At 36.3% G+C, this 15,130-nt stretch overlaps 1 protein-coding gene across 3 annotated transcripts in view; it reads right to left on the bottom strand.

The window, feature by feature from the left end:
- EXOC2 (exocyst complex component 2) overlaps positions 1-15,130 on the bottom strand; it is a 147,950-nt gene that overhangs the window by 40,520 nt on the left and 92,300 nt on the right. For all 3 annotated transcript variants that reach the window (XM_066187219.1, XM_066187200.1, XM_066187210.1), the window contains exons 14-21: positions 14,050-14,118; positions 13,629-13,786; positions 10,456-10,577; positions 6,801-6,862; positions 4,463-4,543; positions 3,494-3,553; positions 2,582-2,643; positions 1,601-1,667 (exon numbers count right to left, since the gene is read on the bottom strand). In XM_066187219.1, the coding sequence (XP_066043316.1) occupies positions 1,601-1,667; positions 2,582-2,643; positions 3,494-3,553; positions 4,463-4,543; positions 6,801-6,862; positions 10,456-10,577; positions 13,629-13,786; positions 14,050-14,118 (681 nt within the window). The remainder of the gene's footprint in view (positions 1-1,600; positions 1,668-2,581; positions 2,644-3,493; positions 3,554-4,462; positions 4,544-6,800; positions 6,863-10,455; positions 10,578-13,628; positions 13,787-14,049; positions 14,119-15,130) is intronic.

Genomic DNA, 15,130 nt, shown 5'->3' with positions numbered 1-15,130 from the left:
ATATACTAAGAATTATGACCATCATAAAATCAACTGAAGATCATCTTCACTTTCCCATGAAGCTGGCTAAAACAAGGGAAGCAGGTACTGAACAAATACACTCACCAACTCCAAAATACTAGAAGGTTCTGAACTACATTATATAATTTCAGCAGTTTGAAGAAATTCTAGGCGGTTATGACTTATATCTGTTCTTCAATGACTTTTTTTTAACTACAAGGGAGTCAAATACATTCTGGAGTTGAGATACCACAATTGCCTTTCCTTAATCTTGATATAGTGAGATACAGTTTCCAAACAAAGAACTAAACAAGACAGAACTACTATTTAAACAGATTGGGTCTTCCCTCTTCCCGTCTCCTTCTTATAATTTCAAACTATTTTTCTAGCTCAGATGCAAGTTAAAAAAAAAAACAGAGAAAACATTTTGAAAATAAAAGTATTTGACAGCAAAGTCACTATAACAGCACTGATCTGATTAAAAATGGTATTGGTTTTCAGACCCAGAACTCCTGACAGATTTGTATTTCAGTAATACAATGAGTAGGACTAAGAGTTGCTTTCTATTTTAATTTATAGTCAGGCAGCATGCAGACTATTCAAAAAATGAGAATTTAAAAAATACAGTGACCAATCTTACTCCAATCACTCACTTTCTCTGTTCTCATTCAAGAGAGAGAAGACAAAATGTCTTGTGATTTACAAGACGAAATGATACCATGGAACCGTGGAAGCCAGACACTGTCTAAAATGATGATTTTTTTTTAAAGTGTTTGTACCTACGACATATTGGAAGAAGCCTCAGCCACAAGTCAACAACTAATATCAAATCTATGCCTTGCAAGAATGAAATTATAGAAAGAACTAATTATTACAGTCTACAATTCAGAAACTTGCCCCAATTTGGCAATCTGATTCTTTATTGTAGCAGAAATGCTTATTGCTCTTGAAAATTAGGCAAAGCTGGGCTTCTGACAACATTTAAAACCTGTACAAAGGAATATTAATTTCACAAGAGGTTCTTAGTAGGCTTCTTGCACGTAAAACCTACTTTTTTTCATCAGCTGCCTAAATGGAAGGAAGTACATTAACCAACGTGTCAAGAATATTAAAAATCTTTTTCCAACTTCCTAAAAACCCCAAATCAAACAAGCCAAACAAATAACCAACACTTATTCTCAGTAAATTTTCTGGGGGAAACTGTATTACTAAATATCTGTATCTTTGTGGGTTTTAAAAAGTAACTAAATAATCAGACTGATTCTAATCTAAAACAAGGGCATAAATCAAAAGTCAAATCCACAGCTGACTTAACACCAGTGCTATTTTCACTGATTTCTGTGATGCCATTTTAGTTTCTGAGGACCCACTTTCAAAAACCACTTTCATGAATTACCTCAACAGGGTACATGATAACATAGAAACCATAAAAACAAGTGCTTGTAACAAGAGAAATGCCTACGGAATACAAAATTGTTTTCTATAAAAAAACCAACAAAATAAACAATATTTACAATATTGCAACAATAAAAACCCACACATTCCTGTATCTTTGAGAAGTATTTTCAGATCAGCCTTTAGATATAGAAGCCAAACTTACTGAAGAAAGACTCGATTCTTCATGAATGCTTCCAAACAAATCTGGAGATGAAACATCAACTGAAAGACTAGGAATATTGTTTAAAAAGTAAGTATACACAAAAGTATAGTCCTTTTGATTATTTGATACATGGTGGATTCAAATCAACAGGAATGAAATGCAAACCTGTTTCAAGCCCCCCTTACACCAGATAACAAAGCAGCCCACATTGCTCAGCTTTTCCAAGATGCCTACAAAACCTGCAGGAGGAGCTTGGGAGTCTGATAGTACTATTCTAGCTACAGACCTTTCCTTTCCTTCCTAAAGCTTTTTTTTTTTTTTTTCTCTAATTTCTCTGTTTTGCCACAGATTCTTTTTTTACACCTATCCAGCCAATGGTCATCTGAATATGGAGAAAAAGACATTTCATTGAAACCAGAGTTAATTTGCCCTTTCCAATGCATACTGCTGTATTTGCCAAGTCTCTGGCTTTTCACAAATGTTTGTAACTCTTGGAAGCTCAGGCTACTCTGACTTACTTTGGTCTCTAAAATAAGTGGCTCATAAGCATTTATTGAACAAACAACTTTCATGAATTGAGCAGAAATACCAATACAATAAGTAAAAAAAATAGAAGGGAAGAAAAGAAAGGCAGGGGATGCTTCACCAAGACTGGACGTTACACAGTGACAAGTACAACTGATTCCATGTAAAGTCATGTCAAAACCAACACATCTGCTTCAACAGCAACTCAGGTCACTGAACAAAACAGTATAAGTAATGTAATACTAATTATGCTGTACGATCCTTATTACATGATGCCACACAACCTTCTGACATAAAAAGTACCTGCTCTTATTTCAAAGCATCACTATTCAAAGACAAAAGTACTCACAAGAAATATGAAATACAGAAGGGATAAAACCACACCCCCACAGAAATATAAGACTTGCACACACAATTCCAGAATACTACACATAAATCTTACTCGTTTTTACTTACTGCGATGTATCTATGTCACCATCAGGTTTGGTGCTCAGCTGTTCCAAACAATCTATAAAGCCCTAGGAAATAATAAAGCAAGATTTAAATTTTCTGCCAGAACTAAAAAAAGGTCTGAAATTCACTTTTACTACACTCAAAAAAGCAGAGCAATCATTATCACCTTGTTTTGTCTTAAACCTTACATAAATACAGTAACATTTAGTTACAACTTCTGAATGCATATTTTGCATGCATCATAGTTTACTTGTAGGAAAACAAAGTAGTTTTTAATCCTGATACTGATAAGTAATTTTCATGATGCATGTCTAAAATGATGCAGTGATAATCTGCTGATTATTAGCATGGTTAACAGTTTTCATGTGCTCAGTCTGAACAGTGGATCCCAAGTAAAAATTGCAGAAGCCTCACTATAATTATTTTCTTGCTTTGGCTCATGATTTCTTATTTGAGGAGACTATTAAAATATTTCAAAAACCTAAAGAATGCTATTGCCTCATTTCAAATCAATTTAAAAACATCAGATTTTGTTACAAAGGACACCGTTTTCCGCTACAAAAATTAAAAGCCAGATCCTCAGCTGAAAATCAGCATTTCTCCTCTCACTGTTGTATATAGATGTTAGATGGCATCACCTCAGGAAATATCAATTGTCAGTAAAATCTTGAATAATCACATTCAGCAAAATACTTGAATATGTTACTCACTCTCTGAGGATTTGTCATCACCAGATTGAGCTAGTGAGTTCTGCCTACTTTTAAAGTCAAACATTTCTCAGTATCCCAGTGTGTACCAGAGGAATAACACAGTCATCAACTTAAGCTACCTTTTGGAAGGTGGGTAAGGTACAGCACACACAGTTTTGATCTTCATTTGTGTTGACAATTTTGTACTTCAAAGTGCTCAAGTTACCTGCATGATCCCAATGCTTAGCTGGCACACATCCTCCTGTGTTTTCTGCTGCTGGAAAACCTGAGGATGCAAGCATATTATTTCAGAACAACTCTACATGGCCTTATTCTCAAGGAAGGCCTCAGTAACTCATCCCTAAAGAGATGACACAACTAAAGGAACGACTGCTGGGACACTGTTTCCTTATGAATCAATTTCAATTTTTCTCCATCCTAAAAATGGGAGAGACAACACAAGTCCCAGTAAACAGTTTGATATGCATGAGGAGATAGTAAAAGGAAGAAGTCCTAGTACATGTGGCATGTGACATGGTTGCCTAATGGAATTGCAGCAAAAGCTCCTGGGATATTTCAAGGTCTCTGTGTCCTAAAAAGAAGGATGCAGGTGAATTCACTGCAGATTCTTTTGAATAATGTTCATTAAGAACATAGACAAGCTAGTTGGAAAGATTAATGTAAATGAGCAGAGAGAAACAATATCTATACATAGAGCCCCAAGGGAGTTTGGAAAAGCGTTAAACTCCCTTAGAACACTGAAACTTGAAAGAAACCATGAATGTTTCAATCAATTAGGGCCTCAAGGTACTGAGCAGATGGGGACAAAAAACTGAATTTAAGTTCAAGTAATTTGGATCCAACATTGAGTGAAGAGTAACTCCTAGGAATGGCCTCTCCCTATTTTATTTTAGATGTAATGTCTACTGCTATCTGAAAATTATGAGTAGCATTTTTTTCCAGAAAAACAGCTTTAAGGATTTAAATACAGGTTCCATCCACCCCATAAAAATAAACCACTCTTTAACAAACGAAGCACAAACAGAAGTCTAAAAGCTAGTACAAGTGAAAAGGTGCACATGGGAAAAAATAAACAGGAAAGTTACATCCTTGGATCATTCTCTGAAAGTTCCTTTCATGTAAATTACTATTGGGTTTCAGAAGAACAAAAATGAAAACATAAATCAAAACTTACACTGGCTTCTCCAGGTTTGCAGTCCAACACAGTTTTAAGAGATTGCAAGGAATGAATAATGCACTGTTCAAACTGGGATGGCTGAAAGTCAAATGAGTTGCTAGCTGTAGATAAGCACATTAAATATACAACAAATACATAAAAACTTACAAGGTGTACAGTATCCTCTTTATTTCCAAATTATCCCAAATAAGGGGTGGGAGGGAAAAAAAAAATCACACTTCATATATTACCAGAGGACCCTTTCATAGTGATGTGCTTTTATATGCAAATCATCTACAGAATTATTATTATATATCAATATACATTTTTTAATCTGAATGAGATATTTTTATACCAAACAGCCTCATGTAAAAGGCTTATGAAAGATTTTTAGAGCTTTTTGTGGTACCATTACAGATGCCTGTTGACACACTCCCTCCTCCACTCCTTGATCCAAGCTGGGATAGAATTTTGCCTGGAATGTCCAGTATTTCTGCACTGTATTTCAGCAAAAGGTTTCTAAGAAAATCAGACTGCAGCTCGTTTCAAATGAAACAAAAAATGATTTGAGGGGCTGCTGTTACCTTCAGATTTCCAGACCTGAAATATGAGTGTCTGGGTAACATATATCAATCTCATCCTGAAAGTGCAAGCAAGTTCATGGCAGAATCATTAGTCATTTTTTCCTTGTCTTTTTCTCTTCCCTTATAAATCACACTTTATTTTTTTAATGGATCTGTCTGCTGGTATTGGGCAGGAACCAGCTGTGCAGGGCAACATGAAGCAGTCACTGCTCTAGAAAAGAGAGACTTCATCCTACTGGATTTGGGTCAGAGAAGTGGACAAAAAAGTTTGTAAGTCCTGTAAACTTGCTTTGCATTCAGTAGATAATTTATGGCATGCCACCAACTTCAGGCTTAGAAATAACTTTTATTTCTGTAAATGGTGGAGGTGGATTGGGAAACTGATGCTTACAAGGCAAAATGAAAATCATTAAAACAATCTGTATTTAGTATATTTGGATCCCTTAAAAGAAGAAGGCCAGCAGTAAAGTGCTGCTCTTGGGTTTTTGCTTCCACACTATAAAACATCACATCTCAGGAGAGGAAAGGTGTTTAGATATGTGATTCTTTGGATATTATGAAGTTGAGAAAACCTGGTTCTGTATCTCACTGTATCTTTATCTGGAATATAAATGCTAAAGGGGTCTTCAACCTTTCCTACAAACTTAAAATATAGTTTCTACCTCCAGCCTAAAATTTCCCAAAGAGATTGCCTGGCGCTTTTTTATACTGGTTAACCTTTGCTCTAACACTACCCCAATGAAAACTTTAGTAGGTAAATAATCTCGCTATGACAAAACACAGTCAACTTCCACCATTAAAATTTGGCATGTTTCAACCATGGCCTCAAAAGGTATCTAGTGAAGTACTGTATACAAGCAATGAATGGGTGATTTCTAAGCACAAAAACAACTTAAGCAGTTTTATAATAAAAATGGGTTAGGCTACAGCACAAGCATAAAGAAACAACACTTCTGTGGAAGAATCTTCCCCCTGCCTTCATTCAGCAGATAAACATAGTGAAAAACTTAAAAGTTAAGGGACTTGCCCATGGCAGCAGCAACTGATACCAAGACCAGAAGCTGTAAATCTGATTATAGTAGTACAATTGACAACAACACTCCTTCCTACAGCATGCATATTTTGACTGCTCAATGTCCTCCTACTCAACTTCAAGCAAGTATTTATAGAAGCAAATAAGAACTAAAAAAGTCTGTGGAGCATTCCCTTAGATAACATACACAAAGCAACTCTCCCTCCCACAGGCCTTCTCTGCTTTCGCAGATTGTATTTAAGTCACACCTACAACACGCTTGCTGTGTTTTAGGCATTACTCATTACTGTTTATTTCCAGAAAGCGTCTCACTAATTTATCTGAATTTGGTTTCAAGACATTGGTTGTTTCTGCATGTAGGCAATCTCCTAAATTAGTTGCTTTTCAGTTCAATTTCTCATAATAACATATAAGTGACCTATTTATTTAGCTACAGACCAATTCCATGGTAGTGTGCCTACTAAGTTACGGAGCATTTTGATGTGAACTGAACTTGTGACCTCCAGTATGACTTTTTACTCCAGTAAACCTCTCAGAGAAGTAACCATTCAAACAATTTTAAAAAATTAGTTTCCCGTATTTTCATATTTTAATAAAACTACAGACACCAGTATGCACACACAGATAAAGTCCAAAGTAAATTAAATTTTGGAGAATATAGAAATCGCTTTTGTTATACATGCCAAAGAAAGAAAAAATTCAGTAAAGGAAGTGCCTAAAAGACACCAAGTTTACCCACCAATGATGTCAAACCTTCATTGTCAACAACCCAGTCCTCCTTTTCGGCTAATCTCTTTATATCTGTAGGACAGAGTAATAGGGGAAACATGGGATGGGTGGGTGGGGAGAGAAGGTATAAATTTTAATTATTAAAAACTCCTTGAACTTGAAAAGAAACCACAGACACTGGAACTCCAATGACTAGGCATACAAGCAAATAGCACTACAAACTTCAAAGCCTTCAGTACTCTCAAATGACTAAGAATGGAACTCACACATGGTGTGCTGCTGACACCACAGAGAAGCACATCTATGATACATGGCAGGACTTGCATGAAGCTCATCGTTTACTGGAAAGCTTAGAATTAAAGGAATATTGCGAAGGCTTTGAGTTTGTTTTTATTTTGTAAATTTTTAATCACAATATAAAATACTTCAACTAAGAACCTAAGTCTCTAGTCTAGAACACTCTAGCTCTTAATTAAAAATGAAAGAACAACTGCCTAACATTTTAGCAAAGACAGAAAGGGTGGCACATAATTCATATTCAGAACTATAAAAGAGGCACAGGGTCCCAACTAAGGGTCAAGGATCCATGGTGCTAGATTTTCTTCAGAAGCACATGAACGCATATGCAAAATGCACTCTCTTCCACTACCCAGAAGGTGTTAACTTATAGAGGGTTACTATATAACTGTTTATTGGGATGTGAATCCAAAACTTATGCACTATACAAACACAATTCCTCCATGGATGGTGTATCCCGCATCATCACTGTATTTTGGGCTTAACTGAAGTATAAACAGAACGAAGATGAACTGTGTGCAGTTTGCGGGGCTTTGACATACAGTTTTCCCACACAGAAATTGCTCATCAGAAGTGCCTGCACATCATGAAACTCCCTTTTAAATGAACAAAAATTTCAGTGTATTACCCTCTTTTCTAAAAATCCAAGAAAAGGGGATAACTAATGCATGCTGAAAGGTATCTTCAAAATCTAAGTGCTTTCCGTAGCTAAATTAAGAAGCTTAGTTATAGTGTCATACTCTGCAGCTCTCACAGAAGTATAGTCTCAGTGAAGACAAAAGGCATTAATGGATTGTGCAGAATAATTACTCTATTCACCTTCCTACTTAATTAAATTGATATTCTTCTAAGGGTTTAGATTGCACTGGTTAGCCTTTACATGTTTTTGTGGCTGCATACTTTTGCAGTTTGTTCTTAGCTAATACAAATATAAAACCCACTAAAATTCTTTCTCATATTTCTCTGCTTATCAAATTCCAGTCAAATACATTCATGTAAACTTCTTGTCTAGTGCTACATTCATATAATTTCTCTTTCATGACCTTTATGACCAGTGACCACGTACAGGAGGGAAAGAACACAGGCTGCCTCTCAGGGCCAGTGTGTGTATATGGTGTTTATCATAAGACAACAAAAAAAAACCCCTGTGTGTGGGCAGGTTTATCGTATTTGAAAAGCTAAAGTGCTCTTATGAATATTTTAACTGCATCTGAATATTTTAACTACCAATGCCTTCGGTAGTTAAAATGCCTTTGCCAACTTACAACACACAGCAGGAGAAGAGACTGAAGTTTATATCAGCACTTTACTCATATTTTGGAGATATTAGAGAGGTGAAATTCAAGTCCAGAAGGCGCCTTTTTGACTTATGTATTGCAGATATAGCTACTTCTGAGACACATTAACATAACTCCATGAGAATATCCATAATCTTTTCTTTCACATGTTCCCCAATAATAAGAGTATTTTCAAGGGCCCAATTAACCTGATCATGTGCAGAAAAAGATCTCCACTATCTTAAATACATTCCAGAAGTAAAATTTTATTTAGTGGGCAATGAACAAAAAAAAAAAAAAAAGGGCCCACAGATAAGGCATGCAATGCAATAGTATGGAATGAGAGTTATGATACAAGCAGGCCTCTTTCCTCTGGTTTGATGCTATAGCCAACACACAGAACTGCTTCATTGATAGGGGATGAAAGCAGTGGGTGAGGAAGGCTGCTGTTATGGCTAGACATAAGAGAGCTAATTATCCAGCAAATAACACATACCAGCATCTCAAGGGATCTGCTTTCTTTTGATTCAAGAAAGAAAAATATGAATTGCTTGTATGAAAAACTAAGGTGCAGACTACCACAAGAGTTTTTCCTACACAGAATGTGTGCCCAGCAATCAGAACATGCGGAGCAGAAACTCTGCGTCCGAACAAAGAACTGGGCTATTGCCATGATACAACAAGCAGGTAAAACCAGTAACACAACAGATTTTTTCATCATTGGTCACATACTGGAGCTCTCTGGACTATGCTGGAGAACCCAGGTAGGTAGTTCAGAGACTGGAAAAGCTGAGGACTGCCAAGAAAATGGTTGAGAACTAAATACTTCCTGCCTTTGAAACAGCAGGAGATCTGAGGAATCACTCACAGTTCCTAGACAGAGGAATAAGTCAGTCCAATGAGACCATCCTCATGCCACAATTAAAAAGGAACCACCATCAAGGAAAGGAACACCATCAAGGAAAAACAATTGAACTCAACTGTGCTAAGGGATGAAAAGCAAAAAAGACTCTCTCATACTTTGTGAAATCTGAAATAGTGATAATACTTTACAGAGTTTTAAGGAGACAAGACAATGTATGAACTTATTCAGCCAGCCTGCTTAATATTAATGCAGAAAAATAATGTTAATTGTGAAATGGGATTTAATAAAACAAGAGTCAAGAGTGCAATTAATATCAATATTGCAACAAATATACCACAGATAATTAATGATTTTCTGTCACCAAAAATTTGAAAATCTGCTTGATATAGCCACCTATGCTTGGCATACTTAAACCTAGAGTAAAACTCTTAGCCTACATAAAATCATATGTTGAAGATTAAAAGTGACTAAATTGTAGTATTAAAAAGGCCTAATTTTTTAAACAGAGGGTAAGTAGTCTTTTGGGGAAAAAAACCCTATGGCCCTGCTAAGAGAATTATTAGATCAATCTGCCCCCATTTTAGGAGAGACATTTATTTCTAGGAGATGTACTTTACTGAAATTTAAGTTTCAGAGTTGAATGTAAGACAGCAAGAAGAATGGCCTCTGATGGCATAGAGTCACATTAGATTTAGAGAATGTGTAACTGGCCTTCCCAATCCAGACATTTATGGCAAAAGTTGTGTACACAGCAGGAAACCCCAGGGTTTACAATGTTATTAAAAAACCCTGGGAACCACACAACTATAATACTTTATAAAGGGCTGTGGATTGTTTTTTGGGGCTTTTTTTTGTCCTTGGGGGTGGGACACTGCTTATTTAATTCTTCATGTTATAGAAAACCTCAAGAAGGAAAATTAATTTTATTTCCAACATGGAAAAACTGCATCGTGAAATAAATCACTTGTGCTGTAGAACTGTCTCAATCCAAAAGGAACAAGTCTAACCTAATCTATTTGTTAGACTGAGAGAAGAAAACACTTATAACTTATTTCTGGCAGAAAAATGAAGTATTTGAGTAACTCTTGCGAGAGACTACAGAATCAGACGAGTCCACTGCCACTACAAAATCTGTAATAAACCCAGTTATCTATCAGACCATGGTTTGGCCTAATTAGGGGCACAAAGAATGACAGTGAGCAAGGACACCTGCAACCTTCTATTACCTTCAGCTGTGTGTTGTAAGGTCACGATAATGCAACGTACACGAAGATCCAGAATGAGATCCTGGATGATCTGAAGCATGTCATTGGGTATCTCGAGTGCAGTAAGAGACTCAGAACTAAGCCTGGAAAACAAATAGATGGAAGTGTAAATCTGAAGGTTTTTTTAAGCTGTAGTGACTACACTGAATTTTTCAAACATTTTCAGCATATATAAATACAACAGCTCCATTCTCAGTGTTTCTTTGAAAACCAATTATCCCATTCTGAGAAGATTAATTATTTATTTAAATAAGACAATTATAAATGCAGATTTATTTTTCTCTAAGATTACAATAATGTCATCACAGTAAAATGCCACCTTTTTCTACTGTCTTCTTGTACTTCCCTGCTTGATCTCCTGTCCTATGATCCAAGAATAATTTTGGAGCAGAAGCAAATTTTTTTGGTTTTAGGTGAATGCCTAGGTCAAATACAAGACCGACAACTGGGTTTCTGAGATATCTTTTACTTGCATGAAAACAGTAACAGTGATTAAGCTGCCAGAAATGGTGATGTGGCTTTGCATCAGATTGCTAAGAATATTCATATTCAAGGAACCAAAATACAGCTACTGCACCATGTGCAGAGTAAATTAATTCACTGTTTTGCTTCCAACTCTGACCAGACACAAAACACTAGGACTACAGGTGAGGATGGAGACATTAATTTCTGTTTTTTTCCTTTAGAAATAGCAACACAGTAGCTACTTGCAAGAATTATCATTTCAGCTTTCAACTAAAAAGCTGCAGTCATGCTCAGACATAGTCAGGGGCACAGAGGGATTTCACTGCTTTTATCCAACTCCTGGATATGTAAGTGAGGACAATTTAAAGGCAGTCACTGCCATCTGCCCTACTGCTAATACTGAGGAAAGCACATGTAATAGAAAGTGCCAAGGTGCAGGAATAGGAAGGCACAAAGCAAACAAGTGGAACATTTCCAATCATCCATCTGAAGGCTCCAGGTCCATACCCCTGGTATTGGGCAGAACCCACCAAACTCCCACCATTAACCAGGCTGCTCTCCACCCAGCACAACTACTGAATTAATAGATTAGAAAAATCTGTACCATCTCAGCCAGCCAGGAAACAGAATGTAAATACCCATCTCTGAGAAATTTAAGCTACTTAAGACTGCACAGAAGCCCTGCTCTTTAGAGTTGTTTCCATTGAGAACACACTTGTCACATCCCTAAGATAATCCTTTTTCTCTTATAATATGTCCTAACAGATACATACCCTTCACAGCTTTACAGAAAGGCAAAAGTCTTGCCAGCAATGGCCCACTTGATTGTATAGCTCTAATTTATTCTCTGGAACCCATTCATCCTGGGCAATGACAGGATGGGGTACAAGAGAAAGACTGTGCTACCACTTGTGTGATACACACAAATACTTATGTGTGATATCAGTCATGTGAGACATATAAACAAGCAGAAAAATTAACATCACACAGATGCAATGACAATTCCTTGTTATCTAATACTCTGAGTTTTATCACTCTTAAATACAAGCAGAAAACGGGAAATCATTTGTGAGATGACAGAAATGAGTAAAATTCTATCATGTGCTTCACAGTGACTTTTAGTTAGGAACTGTGAAAATCAGGCTTAAGCCATTATATAACTTTGCAACAAATAAAAGTCTTAGACAATGTGTAGACTCCTCTTGGGAACAGTCAACCGTCATCATTAGTGAGTCATAAGAATTTTGTCAGACTGTCAAAGTGTGAGGGCTTGAAAATTAACACACTTGCAGTACTTGCATAAACTTCTGACCTGGTCATCACTGATCAGTACTCTATGATGACATGTTCCATTCCTCTTCTTCAGATGCCCCTTTTCTTCTCTACGTTTGATCACTTTGCAGTAAAGTCTAGCCCACTTTGCTCAAGTGCCATCACTAAGAAAACAAGGTGGGGAAAGGAGTAGGAGGGAGAGAGGATTTCCCCAGCTCTCAGTTCAGTTCATTACAAGGGCAGTGCCCGGAAAGCAAAAGGAGATTCTCTGAAAGAGAGTCTTCATGTAGTCTTCTGTAGCCTCAGCCTGGATCTTATCTCAGACAGCAGGAGCACAGCTAACCCTTAGAGAACCGTTGCTTACATTTCCAAGCCAGTATTACAGATGTGCAATTGTTAAAGTCTAGAATTTTAGTAATTTAAGTCAAACTCATGGCTTGCTTCTCACAAAAGAGCAACACTGGTTCCCCTTAATATCTTTTCATCAACTCAGTTCCTTCATAAATTGAAAGCATTCCATAAAATTCAGCCAGAATAACAAATTTCACATGGAAATATTTTCCTAGGTGGTTACAGTAGAGATAATGTAAGTGACAACAGAGTGAGAGAAACTGTTAAACAGACTTTACAAAAGGCGTGTATCACCCCATCCGCACTAAGAATATCTATACATGATTATATCCCTTTCTTTCTTTTCTTTTCTTCATCTGTGCTTTGCCTGTTACCTGCTTTGAAAACTCGAAATAAAAAGTACAGTATCAGACCCAGGTATTACTCAAAAGGAGTAGTTACTTTTCAAAAGATAATGACAATCCTTGTAGGCCCCATAGACAAATGCAAGCTAATTCCATATATTAGTGAGCAATTTTGCAATTAATGAAATGTACATTATTAATTTTACAAAAAAATATAAGCAGAATGACATTATAAGCAAGAGTATCACCTTCCATTAAACAACTGTAAAGGTAAATCATGATCTAAGAATAACTACAGTGAAAAACATGATATTTTCACCCATTTTGGCAAAGATGGGAAGGCACGTAGCAAACGCAGCAAATAATTGCTTTCTATCCTAAAGAATCGAATTGTGTTTCATTCACTGAGTGTCTATGCTCTATGCTGTGCCAGGCAAATATTTTGTTCAAACATTTTCATAGGATGCTATGGGAAAAAATGGATATATTATTATTAATAAGACTATACCAGGAGACATCGTTAATTACACTTGCACACAGAATCCTGAATCTGACATAAACAAATTTGTTTTTGCAATCCTACTTTTGAAAATGTTAACATTCTTAAAATTCAGGGCGTTTAACACAATGAAAAAAACATTTGTCTTAAAGCACACATATTCCATGAACAGAATGATTTTATGCATCCAGAGATCCATTTACCTTACGGTCTGGATAACATGTGTTAGCCACTGGCCAGAAAGTTCAGATTTCATCTCCCAGCCGCCATACTGTCTTAATTCTCCTTCTCTGAGGCTGAATGGAAGCAAGGCTCCACGTATAAGTTTTACCAGAGAGTGCATCACTTCCTGAATCATTTTCTGCATCAGAAGAAAGGGAAGAAAAATCAAGGAAAAATCTCTACCAAGACACTTAAGCAGCCATGCGCTTGCTATGTACAACAGGTAGAAATGTTAGACCTACAGGTGGCTCCATATGTTAGAGAAGAGAGGAGAAGGAGGTATGTGGGTACACAAACTATTTAAGAAATAGTATTTTTAAAGGTGACACAAAAGTATCTTGTGATGAAGGACAAATGAAAGAAATTAAGGTTCTCCTCACCACATTTCCTGCAACTACTTACCTTGAAATCATTTTGTCTTTGCCTAGCATTTTTCTTCGATCTTTCCATTTGGCCAGATTTTTCAGCAGTCTTGTGAAAATGAGAAAATTGAAAAGTGTAAGTATCTTATAACCACCGTTAAAATAATTCTGAAAAAGGGGGTTTCATAGTGAAGAAGTGAAAACCGATGATTTCATGATGTAATTTATAAAAACGAACTCAGGGCATTTCACTAAGCAAAGACTATATGTATCTCAATAAACTCAACTTAGTGTAGGTAAGTACCCTAATGTTTAATTCTGAGGAAAAATGTGTGCTTAAGACAAAGTTAGGAACAAGCATAAGAATAGCTCAAGCAGTACAAACTTCCTGAGGTTAGTTTCCTCACTGCAGTGTTTGTGAGATCTAAAACATATATAGTCCAATCGTGCATCAAGTTGACATGAAGAAACTACTTTTTTAGCATGGAAGCTGACAAGAGAAAGACATCAATGTGAAGTGGGAGACAATATTCGGAACGAAGGCAATTTGGAAATGCATGAAGTGAGGGGGAGGGTTGCAGGGTTTTCGTTTGGTTTAGGAACAGTATTTTGTTACAATGATCTTTAAATAATTCAACTAACTGTAAAAGAGACTGCAAAATAGGCAGCATCTTTATTGTCACTCCTTTGAGAACAGAGCGACACGAGCCCTCGTTGCATGAGACAGTTACAGTTGAAGAAAAACATGATTTGACTAATAGTCTTCCTGTTTGTAGTTCTCCACTCTTCCGTGGAGAGTACTGAGATCTCAGTAGAGTAAATTACATTGAAAAAGTAACTCCAAATCTTAGGTTAAGTGCAGACGTCGAATTTTATACTTAGAAAATCTCCTATTTTATGTTTGTACAGCAACATCTACTGGACAAGAAGTGCAATAACATGACAGGAATGTCCTCAAAGACAATCAGTTTACTATCAAATAATTCATTTGAAATGCTGTGTTTTTAAAAATCCTTCTTTAGTTAAAGCATTTAAGATTTTTATGATAAAATAAATAATTTGAATTGAGCAAAAATTAGAGAAAAATGAAACTGCTTAACAGTTTTGGAAAATACATAGCT

This window comes from Chamaea fasciata, unplaced genomic scaffold, assembly GCF_029207755.1.
Source record: "Chamaea fasciata isolate MVZ Bird 193981 ecotype frontalis unplaced genomic scaffold, bChaFas1.0.hap1 SCAF_1, whole genome shotgun sequence".
Taxonomy (NCBI): Eukaryota; Metazoa; Chordata; class Aves; order Passeriformes; family Sylviidae; genus Chamaea; species Chamaea fasciata.
This window is presented reverse-complemented; position numbering and strand designations above follow the sequence as displayed.